Source organism: Lissotriton helveticus, chromosome 1_1 (assembly GCF_964261635.1).
Source record: "Lissotriton helveticus chromosome 1_1, aLisHel1.1, whole genome shotgun sequence".
NCBI classification, from domain to species: domain Eukaryota; kingdom Metazoa; phylum Chordata; class Amphibia; order Caudata; family Salamandridae; genus Lissotriton; species Lissotriton helveticus.
Window position 1 is genome coordinate 1155722989 of NC_136057.1, and position 18422 is coordinate 1155741410.

At 39.1% G+C, this 18422-nt stretch overlaps 1 protein-coding gene across 1 annotated transcript in view; it reads right to left on the reverse strand.

Moving 5' to 3' along the window:
- Positions 1 to 18422, reverse strand: part of RELN (reelin) — a 1711021-nt gene that overhangs the window by 322242 nt on the left and 1370357 nt on the right. Inside the window, exon 37 of the mRNA XM_078679027.1 lies at positions 3432 to 3516. Coding sequence (XP_078535153.1) covers positions 3432 to 3516 — 85 coding nt within the window. The remainder of the gene's footprint in view (positions 1 to 3431; positions 3517 to 18422) is intronic.

Below are 18422 nucleotides of genomic sequence, written 5' to 3' on the forward strand. Positions count from 1 at the left end.
GAATTTATTGGATTTATGGATAAAGAACAATGATGGACATCTCTCAGTTCGCCTGTACACCAAACCGACTGATAAAAATACACTGTTATATTCATTTAAGAGCACATCCATGCTCTCTCAAAGAAAATCTAACCTGTGGCCAATTCCTGCACATTTGCGGCATTGTATCCACAGGGAGGAATATTTTGAAAATCCCAAATGACTTTGCGACAGATTACTAGACAATGGGCACCCTAAAACTTGGTTCGGAATGATGTGGAACAAGCATGGTTCACACCTTGAGAGGTCCTATATGACCCTAAAAAGAAAGAGAACACAGTCCCTTTGATGTGTGTCATAACTTATACTCTCTGTGCCTACAAAATAAAAAAAGATCATTAAAAAATGGAAGTTGCTACACAGTCTCAACACGTCAGATCTAGTTTTTGCCTTTCATGAGGGAACGAATATTCAACAATTCCTAGCACGAGCAGTTAGAAGCCCTAATAAAACCAAGGCCGATCTGCCCTCTCTATTAGCCTTTCCAACTATTTAAGGACAAGTGTGACACCTGCATTGTTTGTAAATTCACCAGTACCACAAAGTAGGTTTCCATGAATGGGGCTGTGAACAAACAATCTTAATTTTCTAATTACAATACACAAAATGTTGTATATGCCATCACTTCGTCTCCCTGCAAATTACACTATATAGGTCTAACAACTCAGGAAGTGAGAAAGAAAATAATTCTTTAGCACAGATCTAGGATATGATGCAAACCACACTTCATTGAAAAACATCACAGTGAGGATGATATTGTATGGACAGTATTAGCTGTCATCACTTCAGATTCAACAGGTGACTGTCAAATCTCGCTTGGCACAGAATGAGACGAAATTTAGCACATTCAACAACAGTCTAAATGACCGGGATGAATTTCTTGCCCTAATGGGAAGATACGTCTGTTAACATTGCTATCTCTAAAAGAAAAAAACACATGGAATATAGTATCATAACTGTTTCTTAAAATGGTTTTATTTGCAACAGTTACAATGTATGTTACTCAAATATTGTATACTAATGTGGTACACGCTCGCACTCTCTTTGTAAGTATTGCAATTCTTTGATAGTTTCTTTCCTTAGTTTTTTTGGGTGCCAGAGGGTATCACCTCCTGATCATGAGGTGTGGGCATATACAGTATTATGAAAGCTTTCTCCAACAGGGAAAAAACGAACCCTTCCGGCACTCCTAGATGAGTCAAGAATTGTAAATCTTTCAATGAAATAGTCATTTCAATAAACTTTATTTTGATTCTTTATTTCTCATTCTTTTACTTCATTGGGTTGGGGGGCACTTCTATTTATATGTTGTCTGCCTGACCTGCTTTGTGGAATCTGTAGCTCAGGTGTGAGATCAGCGATTTCACAAACAGAGACCAAGCTACCTTTCCCTCTCTCCCACATTCAAGCCACGCTGGTCGCTAGAGGAAACACTGTATTTACCAGCAGAAAGGTTAGAAATCAAGGCAAAGAGAGTGATGCTATCAACCCACAGAGTAACTGTCCTTCCTTCCTTACGGAGGCAGCATAGGCATTAGCGTCACTGGTACCATCGTTGGCAATGAGAGTGACTGACAGGGTAATTTATGAAGCATCCAGTCCCATCTTTAGCTGATTTCATTGACACTGGTGACCGGGGGTGGAAGGGGAGTCTGCGGTGCCTGAGGTCAGTCCTCCGCATGTGAACCTAGGGGGCACTTGCGGGTTCATCTGCAGTGGAGGCTGCACATAGCACATCTGATTGTTTCATATTTTGCGAACAGAAGAAATAACAGGGTCATTTACCTGTGCATCTATTTATACCGAGTAATGAACATGAGGGTGCAAGCAGTGATGCAACAAGGATCGCACTTAGAGGGGAATATATTAGCTCTTACTTGGCCCTCAAAAAGGATCACCTCATATCATTCCATTTTGCTGCCTCTGAACTCACCTTTTCATTATACCTCTAGATTCACTGTCATAAACAAATGCCTCAAGGCAAAAGCCCCGAAACACCTCAAAAGCCAATGAAACCACTAGGATTCTGAGTGCTTTGCTCCTTTAGTTCAACCAATAGAAATGTACTGCGCATGCTCATAACATGATGCAGCTTAATAACCACAAGTCATACGCTTCACACCGACACCTGCACAGAGACAAATGAAATGCCTCTCTGGAAGAATCTGAGAGAGCACCTCCACTGTGCCTTATGCTTTCACTGCTGCAATCGTCAGACTGGAAGCACCAATGTGCAATGCCGTGCATACAAGCTTGCCATTCACCCTCCCTTACTCACGTTTATGCAGCAGATCGAGCTCTGGTCTGGGGCAATAATGATTTATGGAGATCCGATTAAGCAGATCACAGGATTTTGTAATCAAAGTTTCTCATAGACAGCAACCAGTTATATCAATTCCCAGTAGAGACAATGGAATGGGTGCAAACCCCGACACACAGCCATCTTCATATGTACTAAGCGCAAAGCAGCTGACACTATACCTTTGTCCTATTACAACATAACAATGTCTCCTGTCCCTATTTTTGCACAAAAACAAGAAAATGAAACCAAAGCTTTTGCAATGTATGCTAAAAACTGATTAGCGCATCTCTAAGTGCTTCAAAAAGGAACAGAGAGAAGGGATCACACCCTGCAAACATAGGTCTATTTCTATGAATTCTACCTCAATGTAGAGAGTAAATTCCTATCAGCGAACAGCTACAAGAATCAGCTGCCATTTACACCGTCGATGCTGCAGGCTCTGGGGCTCCCCGAGTCACATATTTGAAGAGTATGGTTTCCCCCAACAATTACAGATGCACCCATACTATACCCACTTGTTTTTTAAAAGGGCTAAACAGTCTTTTATAAGAAATGTGGAAACAGTTCAAAACGCAAAGCAAAGCAAATCTTTCACCACTTTGGGAAAAAAGGTGCATTTGTATGATTAATTGCCTCTCCTGGTTGTGTTTAATCACAGGGGCTACCCTAAGGCGGATCATTCACATTGCCTTATAACTAGAGAGAACCTAAGTGACAGTGCATTATTCATTTCTTCATCAGACTCCCTCTGATGCTTGTGTGCTTAACAGAATGACGTATTATGACAGATGTCCCACCAGGCTCAACGCGTCGCTTGCGGATGTTGATTAATTGATCACTTTCCACCTTGTGGAAGTCAGCAAATGGCGGCCTCTAAATATCTGCTAATAACCCGCCCAGCTCACGGAGCGATGCTCATCGTGTAGCATATATCACATGGATTAAATAAGCCAGATGCCATAATAAGCTGTATTAATGACTGATATTATGTTTCGTGCCACAGGCACCCCTTTTAATTTGGCATTCACTAATGACCACTTACAGTATGCTAATTGAGCAATGTTAGAAATGTGCTTCGGCGGGAACTCACCTCTTGCGAAAAACTTAAAGGAGAACTGGATGTAGACGATGTGGGTGCAGTCTAGATCTCTGGAAACCAGCATACGCAGACCTTCCTGGAAGAGCATACAAGACACCTCATTTAGGAACATCACAGTTTCTAGATTATTACAGCTTTTACATTATACAAGCGCTTTAGTTATCACAGTTCTTAGTTAAACCTGTTTACTTCGGTCATCACAGTATTTAGGTTAGCAGTGTTTAGGTTATTTAGGTACACTAATGTAGCTATTTATTTAAATATTTTATAAAGTGCTGCATGTCGCCTGTGGCCACTCCACAGAGCTACTCAGTTCAAACTGAATGACGTTCATGATTGTGGTGACGCAGGAGTCTGAACCCGAGGCCACATGTACGATGCATTTTACTGATGGGCCGTTTGCAACTGGTGAAATGTATTTCCAAATGTACGAACCCTATTTTGCGAGTCGGTAACCTATTACCTACTCGCTGAATAGCGTTTGCGAGTCACTATCAGGAAGGAACATGCCAAGGGTGTCCCTTCCTAATAACAAGCTGTATTGGTATGTAGGAATGTTTTGCAACCAAGATTGAAGTCGCTAAAATTCGCAGTTTACCGCCAATTTCAAATTGGTGGTAAGCCATTCACAAATGGGAAGGGGAAGGGACCTCTTCATCTTTACGAATGGGGCCCCCAACATTTCTTTCAGAGTAGGCAGCGATCCCGCAGACTGCTGCCTACTCTGAAAAAATTAAAAGAAAACTTTTCATTTTTATTTTATAAAAGAATCCCGTTTTCCTTTAAGAAAACAGGCTGCATTTTTTTTAAACAGCTGCTTTATTTAAAAAGCAGTCACAGACATGGTGGTCTGCTGGCTCCAGCAGGCCACCATCTCTGTGAGTACCGGCCATTCCCAATAGGTCGCAAGTTGCAACCTGCATCATGAATACTAATGAGGCAGGTCCCTGGCAACCCAATTGGGAATCGCAAACAGTGTCTCCGACACTGTTGTACAGCAGGTTTTGTGACTAGCAAACCATGATGGTCGTACATCTGCCCCCCTTTATGATCTTTCTTGTTTGCTGCCATCAATTCTGATGTCTAGTTGAACGTTTCTGTGAACAGTTCCACTTTGAAAGGTTTCATGACATGCTGATGGCTAAGTTCTGCCCTCAAAGTCAGGTCTAGATAGTTTCACAGTTTGTGGCATTGTTGTTACTGACTGGAGATTTGTAACTGAAAAGCAGTTGGAACTAGATTTTCACATGTATCCCACACAGTCTTACCAGTATGCTCTGTGAACCATAATAAGAACTTTTTCACTGGCCACCAATGAAGAGAGCTCAAAGTTGTCTCTATGTCATTATGCTTTCAATAATGTAGGGATAGTCTGGGCGCATTACCCAGTAATCGTTGCCTCTTTTAGATCTGTTTCTTTGGAATGCCTTGCGTTCTACATTATAAGAGTCCAACTCTGACATTACCAGGAATCGTATCGGTGCTCCAGTGTTGGTGCAATGGACTATGGTAATGATCTGCAGATCAGAAATGATCTGCCGTACCCCCAGATTTGTTGCGTGTTGGATATCTTTAAAGACTTGACTTTTTCCTCTGAGTTTCTGCATCATTGATGTGCACACCATTGTTTCACTGTAGCCAAACGGAAAGTCCAGGCTTGCCTTGTAACATTGCGAATGAGACAACAATATACATAAGGGAACTATAGTGCAATTGAATTATAGATTTCCGTAATATTATGCTAAAATCTAATAGTGTTTGGATCTCAATTGAAGTTTCTGTCTCAGCCTTATATAAGCATACCCGAGGAACGAGAAGGCCGGGGAGAGGTATCAAGGGGCTTGAGAGGTGCGCTCACCAGATTGATTGCCTACTGCGCAAAGAGATGGAGTTTGTGGCACCTGAGGTTACTATCAAGAGTCGGGAAGCTATGCTTGTTGGCTGTGCGGGATCTACACATTTCCTATATTAGATGTTGTCCATGGAGTATGACACACTACTTTTCTCTTGTAATTTTATCGTTTCTGAAGTCATTTGATTGTCTTTAATGCACATGGTGCTTGATGTATCCCACTATTTGCGCAATACAAACAAGACACAAACAGTGTTCTTGCTAATGGAAAGTTGTAAGATGCTATGCACTGCTCATAGTGTAAGTGGCTGCTGAGTATGATCACTAGCACCTGACTACCCAGGAGAGGAGTTGTGAGAAAAAGATGATTACGGTGTTGAACTTAGAAATTGCCCGTGTCAGTCGCACTGCCCTGGGACACTATATGTTATACAACCTGGTTTTGGTTTTACACTAAATTGTATCTGTGTTTTTCAAGCTCTCTGAGCATGAACATCTGGTTAGTGCTTGCTCAGTGAGTCTGAGCAGCACATTGGAAAGGCCACTTAGTGTGTGTGATTTGTGTGTGTTGCAGAGACACCGATTTGGATGGTTTACTTCATGGCTGGCAAGGATGAGGTCTCGGAGCAATATTCCTTAGATGGTGGATTGCACCTTCCGCAGCGTTGGATCTTCCAAATATGTTGTGCTAGATGATCATGCTACAGTGCTTGGATACAGTTTCCTTGAAGACTGGTGGAGTTTTTGTTGAGGATATACAGGAACTTTACTAGTTTAGTGTCAGCTATAATCTTTCCGGATAGAAGTTTCAGCAAGGAGGTCTAGAGTACTAAGATAAGGAGCGAATGTATGAAAATGTACTGCAGAGATTGTATACAGTGTTATAATGCGAAAAACAGGGCATATTCGTTTTGTTACCCCATCTACATGGAGTCTTTATTATGTAATGATGTGTTACTGTAGAGGCTGTTTATTGCAAACCCTATAATTAACTCTGTTTAAGAAAAGAAAGGTGACTGCTGAGAGCTTACGTCATCACTAAAGGCTTTTACAGCCAGCCTCTAATCTGCACAGAGCTATTAGCAGCGTGGGAATGTTGTGATAGAAGTGAGCCATTCACTCTGTATCGAATTGTATTAGAAAGGTTTACTTTTACATCACCATGCTCAATCTGCACTCTGTTAAAATGTGATAGCACAGGGGCTAGAGTTTCTCTGAGACCTTGTACACAACCCTTTATTCTATTCAGGGATATCAGTAGAGAGCTTGCTGTTTGTAAGCCATATAGTACAATAGGTACTAATTTGCTACGTAACTTTTACACAGACCATTAGCTCTCCGTTGAGGTGCCACTAGAGGGGCTACTGTTATAAAGTAGTATGAGATAGGATCACTGTTTTATGAAACTCTACCATACAGAATGTATAGCAGGTTGAAATATACTACCACAGGGCCTTGTGTTTCTTTTTATCCTTTTACACAAACTGTCTATTCTGTTCAGAGGAATCACTAGAGAGGGTGTTCTTACTGTAGTGCACAAAACACAATATTCACTCAGAGAAAATGTCTTTCCAGAAAGATGACTTTCTCAGTAAAGCCTTTCACATCCAGCCTCCATCTTGAGAAGAGATGTCACCAGAGAGGCCATGTTGTCATAAAAAGAAAGTAGTTACGCTGTATACATTTATTTAAAAAAGGAGACACTATCATGAAACTGTACCATACAGAATCTGCACCCTCTTAAAATGTGATAATATAAGGCCAAGTGTTTCCATGGACCTTCCAACATAGATGCTTTGTTCTTTTCAGAGGAGTCAGTGGACAGATTGCTGTTTGTAAACTGAGTCAAACACCCTGTTCAATCTAAGAACATTTTGTAGAGAGAGCTGGGTTCATTACTAAAGCCTTCACACTCAACCATTTCATCTGTAGACAGGTGTCAGCAGAGATGGTGTGTTGTTATAACATTCAACCATTCATACACCATGTTCTCTCAGACAGAACGTCTTTCTAAAGGGTGAATTATTCACTAAAGCCTTTTACAACCAGCCTTTAATCTGTACAAAGCTATTAGTAGAGAGTGTATGTTGGATAGAAGTGAGCCATTCACTCTATATAGAATTGTAGTACAAAGGTTACTTTTACATTCAACTTTACTATCCCTAATCTGCACAGTGTTAAAAGGTAGTAGCAGAGAGCGTAGTGTTTTTTTGAGACATTTTACACACTCCCTTTACTCTTTTCGGAGATATTAGTAGAGAGCTTGCGGTTTGTAAATCAGTATAGCACAGCAGATAGGGGTTCTCTTAGGTCTTCTACAGAAAACATTAGGTCCCTGCTGAGGTGTCATTAGAGAGGCTGCAGTTATACAGTAGTATGACATAGAATCACTGTTTTTATCAAAAACGACCATACAGCATGTATAGCACATAACAATATAGTAGCACAGACCTTGGTTTTACTCTTAATGCTTCTACAAAGTCTGTTTATTCTGTTCACAGGTATCACTAGAGCGGGTGGGTTAGAAATTGGGTCTCTAGTTGGCAGAGGTATGCACCTTGTACAAGTAGGGACCATAATCCTAGTCAGGGTAAGCTAGATACACACTAAAAGATAACCTGTGCTCACCCTCTGGTAGCATGGCACAGAGCAGTCAAGCCTTTCACAAGAGGCACTGTGTAAAGTATTTGTGCAACACACACACACACACACACACTGACACAATAAAAACACCACAAAAATAATCAACACAGTCATCAATATAGAATAATGTTATGAGTAAATCAAGACCCAAACTACAAAATTCCAATCAGTAGAACCGAAGTTATGAATTTTGAAAGAATAAACCAAACATAGAGCTTAGAAGTCAATAGTACTAAATGGTTACTTGAGGTCGCACTAGACTGGAGTAAATCCAAAGTTTAGGCTGAACGAGATGGAGGGCAGGCTGGCTACAGGACTCAGGTAGGTCCCGTCAACGTCAAGAGCATGATGTGTTGGTTCCCAGTCACGCAATTGAGATGATGTGTCATCGGCGGGCCTTGCAGACAGATCCTGTGTGGTCATTGAACCTCTTTCTGATGAAGGCGATGAATTGTCATTGAGTCTCTCAGATTCCACATCGTCGTAAAACCACTTACGATGAAGGCAATGTGTCATTGTCAAGCCTCGCAGTCAGCCTTGCGTTATTGTCGTCAGGACACGCAGAGATGATGTTGGAGCAGTACTACATCGACGTAGAAGGAAATGCATCAATTCAGATTGGAGCAAATGTGATGATGCAGTGGTTTTGGAGCAAACAGCTGCAGAATCAATTTTTGAGGCCCAAGACTGAAAGGGCACCTCAGGCAAGGGAGGGCACACAGATGGCAGAGTCCAGCATCAGGGTTGCAGGAAGTCTTTTATGACACTGAAACTTCTGAACAGGGGACAAACCAGCAAGTCCTTGGAGTCACTCTGGGTTTAAGTGAGGTGGGTTCAATTCTTTTCCTCAGCATGGTAGAGCTCAGCAGGCAACAGGGCAGATCAGCAAAGCAGAGAAGCAGTTCCTTCAGAACAGTCAGTCAAGCAGAGTGGAAATCCTTGTAGCACAGCAGTCTTTACTGTTGGTAGAGTTCTTAACAAGTCCTGTAGTGTACTGTCTTAGCTGGGCCAGACCCTCAGCACTTACACCCAAATGGGCCTTTGAAGTGGGGGTGACTTCAAAGCAAGCCCTTGAAGTGCACAGGTTCCCCTTCATCCCAACCCTCGCTGCCAGGCTATTTGTGGGGGGTTATCAGCCCTTAGTATGGGACACAGGACAATGCCTATTCAGGTGTAAGTGTCAGCTCTCCTTCCCTCTTCCTACCAAGGAAGAGCTACCAGAATGTACAAAAATGCAGATGGGTTCTCTGTCACGCCCACCCTTACTGTATGTGTGGCTGTCTACAGGGAATGCACAAAGTGTAGCTGCCACCCATCCCAGAAGTGTAATGGAGACAGGCTGTGAGACACACAGAACAGTAAGAGCAGGGAAATGTCTACTTTCTAAAAGTGGCACTTCATAAATAGTTATGTTAAATTCAACTTTAACAGTAAAGAGGGTTTATCATTACCATTCCAAAAATATGATACAGGTTGTAGTTACTCCTTTCTAATTTGGAATTACAGCTTAAAAGAGTTTTAAGGAATTCCCAATGCAAGCCAATTAGAGGAGTTGGCCTCACAGTAGTGAAACATTAATTTAGCTATTTGTCACTACCAGGAAATGTAAAACTTAAAAGTACATGTCCTGCCTTTTACTTACACAGCAACTTGTGCTCTCAGGGCTACCTAGGGCCTACCTTAGGGGGGGCTTATATGTAATAAAAGGGGAGCTTAAGGCTCAGCAAGGGGTTTTAAATATCGTGTTGAAGTGGCAGTAAACTTTACACACAGGCCTTGCAATGGCAGGCCTGGGACAGATTTGAAAGGCTATTGTGTGTGACACAATCAGTGCTGCGGGCTCACTAGTAGCATTTATATTACAGGCCCTGGGTATGCGGTATACCACTTTACAAGGGACTTAGAAGTAAACTAAAGGGGAAGTACATTCACTTTAGCACTGTTTAACAATAGTAAAGTGCTCTGAATAGCAAGGACAACAACACAATACAGCAAACAGAGGGGGTAAGCAGGCACAATTCTTTGGGGAAGACCATCCTAAGGATGACAGGTGTAACAGGGTGGTCTTATTGTAATCAACCAATTACCGTATTCTTTTATAGGAAAGTTCTTTTCGGAGGAATTAAATCCTCAGTAAAGCCTTCCACACCAAGCCATAACATTGCAGAGAGGACTCACCAGAGAAACTATGTTGTCATAAAATAGAGCATTTGCGCTATATACAGCTATAAGAAAAAGAGCCACTCTTTCATCAAACTGTAGTATACAGATTCTGCACTCTCTTGAAATTTGATAATACTAGTGCACATGTTTATCTAATTTATCTACCCAAACCCTTCAGTCTGCTTAAAGATGCCACTAAAAACAGTGTTCTTAGTAAACTGGACCATGTAATAATCAGAGTTTTTAGTAATAACTCTGTGATAAGAGGAAATAAATATCATGTGTCTTTTATTTTCTCTGACGGGCTTGCAGTCGATTAAAGATGTCAATGAAAGAGCAATAAAAGGAGAAGAATAATCAGTGGAACTACAAAGAAGTCTCCAACAATGGAACACAGCCACAGAAAGGAAACAATGGTAAACAAAATTGAAATCAAGTAAGAGCATCGAGTCTTTTATAAAAAAAATAACATCATGTAAACTTTTTCTGCAGATGTAAGTAGTAATGAAAATCTGTCAACATCTAAGAAAAATCCCTATTGTTTTTCAACAAAACAATGCCAGAAAAGGAACAGACTAACCAGACAGATTTAAGAAGAAGAAATTCAAGGAACTTCACCAGAAATTCTTCCATAGAAGAGTAATATCAAATATTGCAAGGAGCATGAAGACAGTGAAAAGCAGAAAGAGTTTGTTGAGTGTCTAGTAGACAAGGCCTTTGTATTAAAGAGAAAACTACTTATTCTAATTTTGAAGAGAATGAGATGTTTAGATAAACTGGTTAATTCACTTTAAAAAAATGTTGTCTAAAAGGTTCAAATTATTAAAACAAACTTTTGCAGTATTTTCTAGAGAGAGTGGAAACACTTCCAGTTGTGAAGCATTTTTTAATGAGGAAAGCTATTTACAGGAAAATGATTTGTGTTTGCAATTCACAGCAATGCTTGTGCATATGAAATGAATGAAGGTACAAAATTGAAAAATAATTAGTGCCTATAACTGCAGAAGAAGAAATATTCAATGAAGTATCAGGTTAACGTCCTCGACAACCAGTTTTTGAGTGGAAATGTTGAAACATATGAAACATAAGACAACTGTTTATTGACAAACTAAGACTCTTCTTAAACAAATACTGCAGAAGAACTGTGAAACAATATATGAAAATATTGCAATGCATGGATTCTTGTTGAGTTATGAGACTGACAAACCTTCAAGGACATTCATTGGTTTGCTTATCACAACAGTTTTGTGACAATACTTTCTATCACATACGGATATTGTCTGTGGACCACACTAAAATGCATAATCTTGTAAGAAGATTGAGTTCTATGAAAAGACTAGCTCTCCAGCTTCAAAAACTAAATGATATGTTATTAAGAGGTAGTCATTCTCAAGTCAGTTCTTTTATAGATGATAGTCAGATGACATACTTTAGACCCAAACGGCCAACTAAAGAAAACGAGATGGTTGCGGAGACCAACACTGAAATTTCTAATACACGCATAGTTTTATTAAGATTTTAAAAGGAAATTGATGCATTTGTTGCAACAAATACAGAAATTCATGACAAAGTCTGTGTTTGTTTTAGGCAAACCCACTAAAGATCACAAACCAAAAAAAAACATCTTTGTGAGAAAAGAGAAGAGAGTAATCTAGCACAAGGGTTTAAACTGGTTCTTTACTTAATATCTGAAGACTAGTTTGACTTGTGCATAAGGCAGATTGTCAGTAAATATGTATTGACAAATTGGATGATACTAAAATGCCTGCTACAGGTGTTCATAATTAATTGGAAGTTTTTCCAATTCCTCCTGAGCTTCAACTTCTCAATGTCTATGAAAGTATTCTCATACAGAGAGTATATCTCTTCCAAGCTATTGTTCGAATGGAGACCAAAAACAGGAACCCACCACCTTCTAAATTACCAAATGGTTTAAAAGTTTCAAGTTCTATGTTTGCCTTCGAATATGAAGCATCATATTGAAATTATAGGTGCAGATTGAGAAGAAGAATCACTAGTGGTTCTAGTAAATGAAGTCCCTACAAAAGATAAAACGAATTAGCAGGATCTTATAATTGTTGATAATGTTAAGAAAGCTGTACAATATCTTAGACTAGAAAAAGGGTTTTACAAAGATGTTGATGTAGAGGGACATTTTCACTGTTTTAGAACACAGCTGCTTCCACTCAGTTTGGAAAAGTTGACTTAGATAAAGCCAAAGAAATGTATAAGCATTACACCATTGTTCATCATCTGCATTCAAGAGACATGATGCGGGATGCTTTAGAATTTTACCAAATGAAGCACGCAAAAGGTGAACTGGTGTGCCGGAAAGAGCTTGGAAGCACAGTGATTTCCAATGTTGTTCCCTACAGAAGAAGGTAGTCGTTATGATGAACGTCCAGTACAGATTCCTGCATCTGAATATATATTAAGTAGATTATATTCAGAAGGTTCCCATTAGGCAAAACATTCCATACATTTTCCACCTTCCATTTGAATGTGATCTGTCAATGCTATCTTATACTGCAGGCCATGTTATGAGAACAGTGACATAGTTTAATGATATCACTGCAAGAGATATTGTGGAAAAAGTGCATGGTAAAGTTTAGGTACTAGGGAGTAATGTGATGAATATAACGGGTTGCCAAAGTGGTACCAATGAATATTGGTTCCATCACCATGGTGAGCTAAAGTGTATGTTACCCAATCTAGGTGCACCTACCTGGTTTGACACTTTGAGCTGTGCAGAGAATGCTTGGGTTGATCTTCATAAGTTTCTCAGGCAACCTATTACAAATATGCAGGGATTAAGTTCAAGACTCCTGGTGAATTGTGTTCCATTGATCCTGTAAATGTTTGTAGATACTTTAAGCACAGATTTGAAGTCATGCTCCATTTTATCTGTAACTAAAAGAAACCACCACTAGGTGAGGATGTGGACTTTTTCTGGAGAAATGAATTCCAAGCTAGAGGTGCACCTCGTATACATATGTTATTGTGGGTAAAAGATGCCCCAAAGTTTGGTCAAGATATTGATGACTCAGTGTTATCATTCATTGAGCAGTATGTAACTTGTGACATTACAGAAGAGTTTCTGAATAGAACTCTTAGGCAACAAGTCTTGTGATCCCAGTCTCATAAATATGGGAAATATTGTCGACTGAGATACAGAGCAAAAGGGAAATACTACACTAAGTGTTATTTTGAATTCACTGGGCCTGTAATCTCCACAGGAAAAGTGAACAGTTTTATGTCTGCAGTCAGACACTCTGTAATCCTGCCCATGTGGAATGCCATCATGGATATTTAATTTATAGCAGACAAATCTATTGCTCGATACGTTGCTTCATTTATAACAAAATCAGAAACGACAGACATGAAGGATGCATTAGAAGAGATAGCAGCAGAGAAGTCTTTAAGTAAAAAGCTTTACAGTTTCAGTTTAAAGATGCTTTGAGACAGAGAGATTGCACCTTATGTAGTTTGCGACAAGCTCAGTTCTTCTAGTTTATATGGGAAGTCCCAATCAATAATTTTGGCAAATTTACATCTGGCATCAACACGAAAACGTGTTGAAACCATTTCCTGAAATTGAGTATTTTGCTCAGTTTGATACAGAGAGCACTGACCTACTTAAAACCAATATGATGTACACGTATTACCCTAATTGGTGTGTCCATCTGGAAAATCTTTGTCTGTATGAAGTACTGCAGTAATATATACACAGAAATAACATAGATGAAAATATTGAACAAGGGAAGTTTGGCGTGACTGGCTATAATGGATGTTTAGTGAGACATGAATAGCCAAGTCTCATTAATCATTGTAAACTGAGCTGTCAAACAGGTAAGAAACAGAATCATTTTACCTGGCTCTTTTGCAACATTTTAAACCTTGGCGTTCAGAGACTGAACTGCTGGGTGACTGTGACTGTTATGAAGACACTTTTAATGCAGTCATAGATAGTATTCAATGTGAAGTGGTTCCCATATATTAGAAAATGTTAAATGATGAAAATCAACAAGATTAAACAATTGCTATAGAGGTGGCAAGGACAGTTCAAAAGACAGCTAGGGCTCTGGGCCTAAGAGTCAAGGTCTGCTTGGCCACCTCATCATGACCTCCGAAGTCCTTATGTAATGTAATGGGTTCTAATGTAAAGTGCTCTGACACCTTCGGGTAAAGTATCCGCTATATAAAAATGCATAAATAAATACATTGAAAATGAGGCATCCATAACTATAAATGAAGTAAAAAAATGTATGGACCAAGTGAGGAGTGACATCTTTGATTTAGAAAATGTTCTCAACTGAATCAAGAACAGCTAGAAATGTTTGAGGAAACATAATAATCTGTGGTGCATGTACTGCTGCATGAGAAGTCTGAATGTTCATGTACATCATTCAAGCCTACACATCTCATTGTTAGTGGTCAGGCAGATACAGGGAAAACAATTCCAGTTTAAGTGTTGACTGCATTTGTTCACAGGAAGACTAGTTGTGATCTTTCATGCATTGTGACTGTTCCTACTGGACAAGCTGCTCACAACATTAAAGGAGCCACATTGCATTGAATGCTTATGTTGCCTGTGAAACATGACAACAAACTAGAGTACTTGAAATTATCTGGTGATGCTTATCATAAAGTCTCTAGTATCTCTAAGGTTCTTATTATTGATCAGGTTGCAAGGTATCAAATGTAATGTTAACTTTCATTCATCTGAGGATGCAAGAGGTCCTCAGAACTACGATGTTCTCTTTGGTAGTAAAGATGTCATAGTTTTTGGTGACCTTCTAAAATCGACTCCTGTCAAAGTTCAACCAGTTTTTAAGAAACTGCTTCATGAAGACACTAAAAAGTCATTAGGGAGCATTGGAAATGTTAACATATGGCTACATTTTCAGTATGCGGAGTTGACTCAAAATATGAGAGAAGCTGCAGATATGGAGTATGGCAATATATTAAAATACATGAGAATAGGAATCATTAGGGAAGAAGCAAAAAAAGCTCTTGCTTCTTGCATTGTTAGGTCTCTGTTCCCACACAATGACTCATCAGCTTCTGTAATGCAAGAGCTTATGAAAACACATACACAGATTGTGTGCTTCATGCCAACATTGGATGTGTGAGCTCAGTTTAACTTAGAAATCGTTCATTTGGAAAAACAAGAGATTGTGAGTCTTAATAGTAAATATACAATGGAATCTCAAGGTTTAAACTTAATACTATGTTAATCAGTGTTAAAGACACTGGAATGACTAGAGAACACAGTTTCACATACTGCCGATTTAGAAAAGTCTCTAAACCTATGTAAAAACTGCAAATTAATTGTGCGACTAAATCTGAATGCCGCTGAGGGATTAGTGAATGGTGCAATGGTAGATATAATAGACTTGATTACATATCCAAATAGAGCAGAGTACAAATATTTATTGTTTACATTTGATCAAAGGAAGAGGATAAAACATGGGAATACTGCTAGATTTCTGCTGGTAAAAGCCCTCTATGTGAGAAGACAACAGTTTCCTCGGTGTTTGGCCTATACTGTCACTATTCACAAACCTCAAGGATTAGGTTTTGAAGCAGCAATGATAAATAGAAGTCACACAGTTTTTAAAGAAGGCATGTCTTATGTTGCTCTATTGCTCTATCAATGGTTAGGTCATTGTCAGGATTGTACGTTCTTCAGTTTTATGAGAGCAAAGCCAATGCTGACTCATCATGTGTGATAGAATACAATAGTTTTAGAGGGCTGTATGCTCCACATCTAAGCTTATATTCCAAAGTTGAAAAATATACAAGTTATATGAAGTGAAAAACTTCTGAAGTTGCAGATTTTTGAAAAGTATCAAAATTAAGTGAAGAATCTACAAAGACTTCAAAAAAGGTAAAAACGAATTAAGTCAATAATGTAATAGGGTTTCCATTTTCAAACACTTCAGGAGTTTGAAATTACTCTAATGTAGTAGTTAATGTTCTATTCCACCTAAAACTAGTGATTGAAATCATTCATCAAAACAAAAAGAAACACCTTTAAAACCTTTAAGTCAAGCTTTCACCAATCTAACTGAAAATATGTCTGAACTTCAACTGCATTTATACGTGACTCTTTTGGCCACTGTAATGGTTGCATACAGTTCACTTTGAATGTCCAACGGGATGCAGAGGAGCTTTTAATAGTCGTGCTGAATGAGTTAGAAAATGAGTGAATTGTAATGAATTACTTCTTTAAAACAAATAATTCATCAAGCCATGAGTGTGTTTCTTGTTCCAGTTCATGCAGAACATTAATTCAGAGTGATTTGTGTACCTTACAGTACCATATTGCAAGTCAAGAGCTTTTGAAGTAAGTAAAAGCTGTGCAGAGTAACTGCTGTCCAGGCTGCACATCAGAAGTACTGTCTACATTAGTTGTGAGAGACAATTAAAAATATCTTATTCTCATGCTACAAAGATGTAGAGCAGATGGTAGTAAAATCAATACTGATATCACCAATTTTTAAGATGGTCAGATATCAATTTATAGGAAAACAAACACTGCTGTTGCTATTATTTTTCACTAAAGACAGTCAACCAGCTCTGGCCACTACACTGTGTCCCTTAAAAATCCATGTGGCTGGACTGAGTGTGATGACACATCCTTTACAGTAAAACAAATGTTACTCTAGAAACGTCCACACTCCTATCTCATATTTCTGGAACCAAAATTCTAGACAAAAGTCATGTTTACAAAATTCTATGTACAATTAAGCAGACATAAAGCATAAAAGTTCATGTTCATTGTCGTTATGTAGCCTACCAAGGATAACAACTATATGAGTGGACTTTTTTTAATTGTAAAAAAATGAATTTCTCATAAAATAAATTAATCGGTATCAATGTGTATATTAGAAACATCTTACATCACTTTGTTGCTGTTCTGTTGCAAATTAAAATTGCAAATTTTCAGTTTCTGCCTGTGATGTCAAGAAACTGTTTTTAACATGCTAACTTGATACATAAAAAATATGTGTTTCTTTTCTCAAAACTATGTTAATTGGTTTTAAGTAGGCTTACAACATAGAGTAGCATACCTTTGCCCCAAACGTGATTAACATAACACATGACCCTAATATACAAATATTACTTCCCTCCTCCTGTCCCCCTAAACAAATCCCTAATATACAAATATTCCTTCCCTCCTCCTGTCCCCCTAAACAAACAATAGATGGGACACAGATAGAATTTAAAGATCTATGCAGGCTCTTCCATCCAACCGTTGGAGATTCGCTAGAAAGCACAGCAGGACAACCTACATACCGCCTTGGCCAGCTCTGTCATTAAAGGCACTTACTAGTCAGTATCCAAAAAGGTGTAGTGCCCTCGTATGTGTGGGACATGCGCATACCGTTAAGCCTATTGAAAGGTAATTCACCAGGGGTCCCCAGACAAATTTAAAGTTTTTATAAGAGTCTGATAAGATAGCTACCATTCTTTCCATTGTACCTGCACCCCACAACTGTGCATGCCACGGGGTCAATGATGGTGCATTCTTTGGTTTCCAGGCAGCTGCCACTGCCATCTTTGCTGCCCCCAAGCAGAGCCACATCACCGACCTATCCTCTTTCATTTGAAATTTAAGGGAGTCACTTCTAAGTCCCAACATAAAGAAACCAGGGTCACTGGGGACCGGGTATCCCAGGATTTCCTTGATCTGGGTCAACATCTCATTTCAGAATAGCCGAATCGTTGCACTATCCCACCATATATGCTTAAAATCACCCACCATTCCACAACCTCTCCAACATAGATCTGACGTATTGGGAAAAATCCTTTTGAGTTTGGTAGGGTAGAGATACCAGTCATTCATTCATTCATTCATTCAAAAATCTTTATTCGGTTTAAAAAACCCATAAAAGATACAGATTAATAACATATCAGATAATAAAAATGCCCATAGTACATTAGTCATCTTCATACCTAGGGCTAGATGTAGGTAATTGTAAATTACGATTTGAAAATACCGAATTTTACCGATTCGGTATTTTCGAATCGGTAATTGCAATGTAGATTAAAAAATCGGTAAAAATTACCGAATCGTTAAGATTCGGTAATTACCGAATCGGTATTTACCGATTCGGTAATTGCCATTCATTACTAGGGGCCTGAAGGCCCATAGAATGAATGGCAATTACCGAATTGGTAAATACCAATTCGGTAAAATAGGCAAAGAGTCAAGGATGGCAGGGTGTCACTTTGACACCCTGTTGCACCCCTGAATAGTGCTGGTGTGCACATGTGGCATATGTACTATGTCTGTCACATGGCAAAAGGTGTAAATG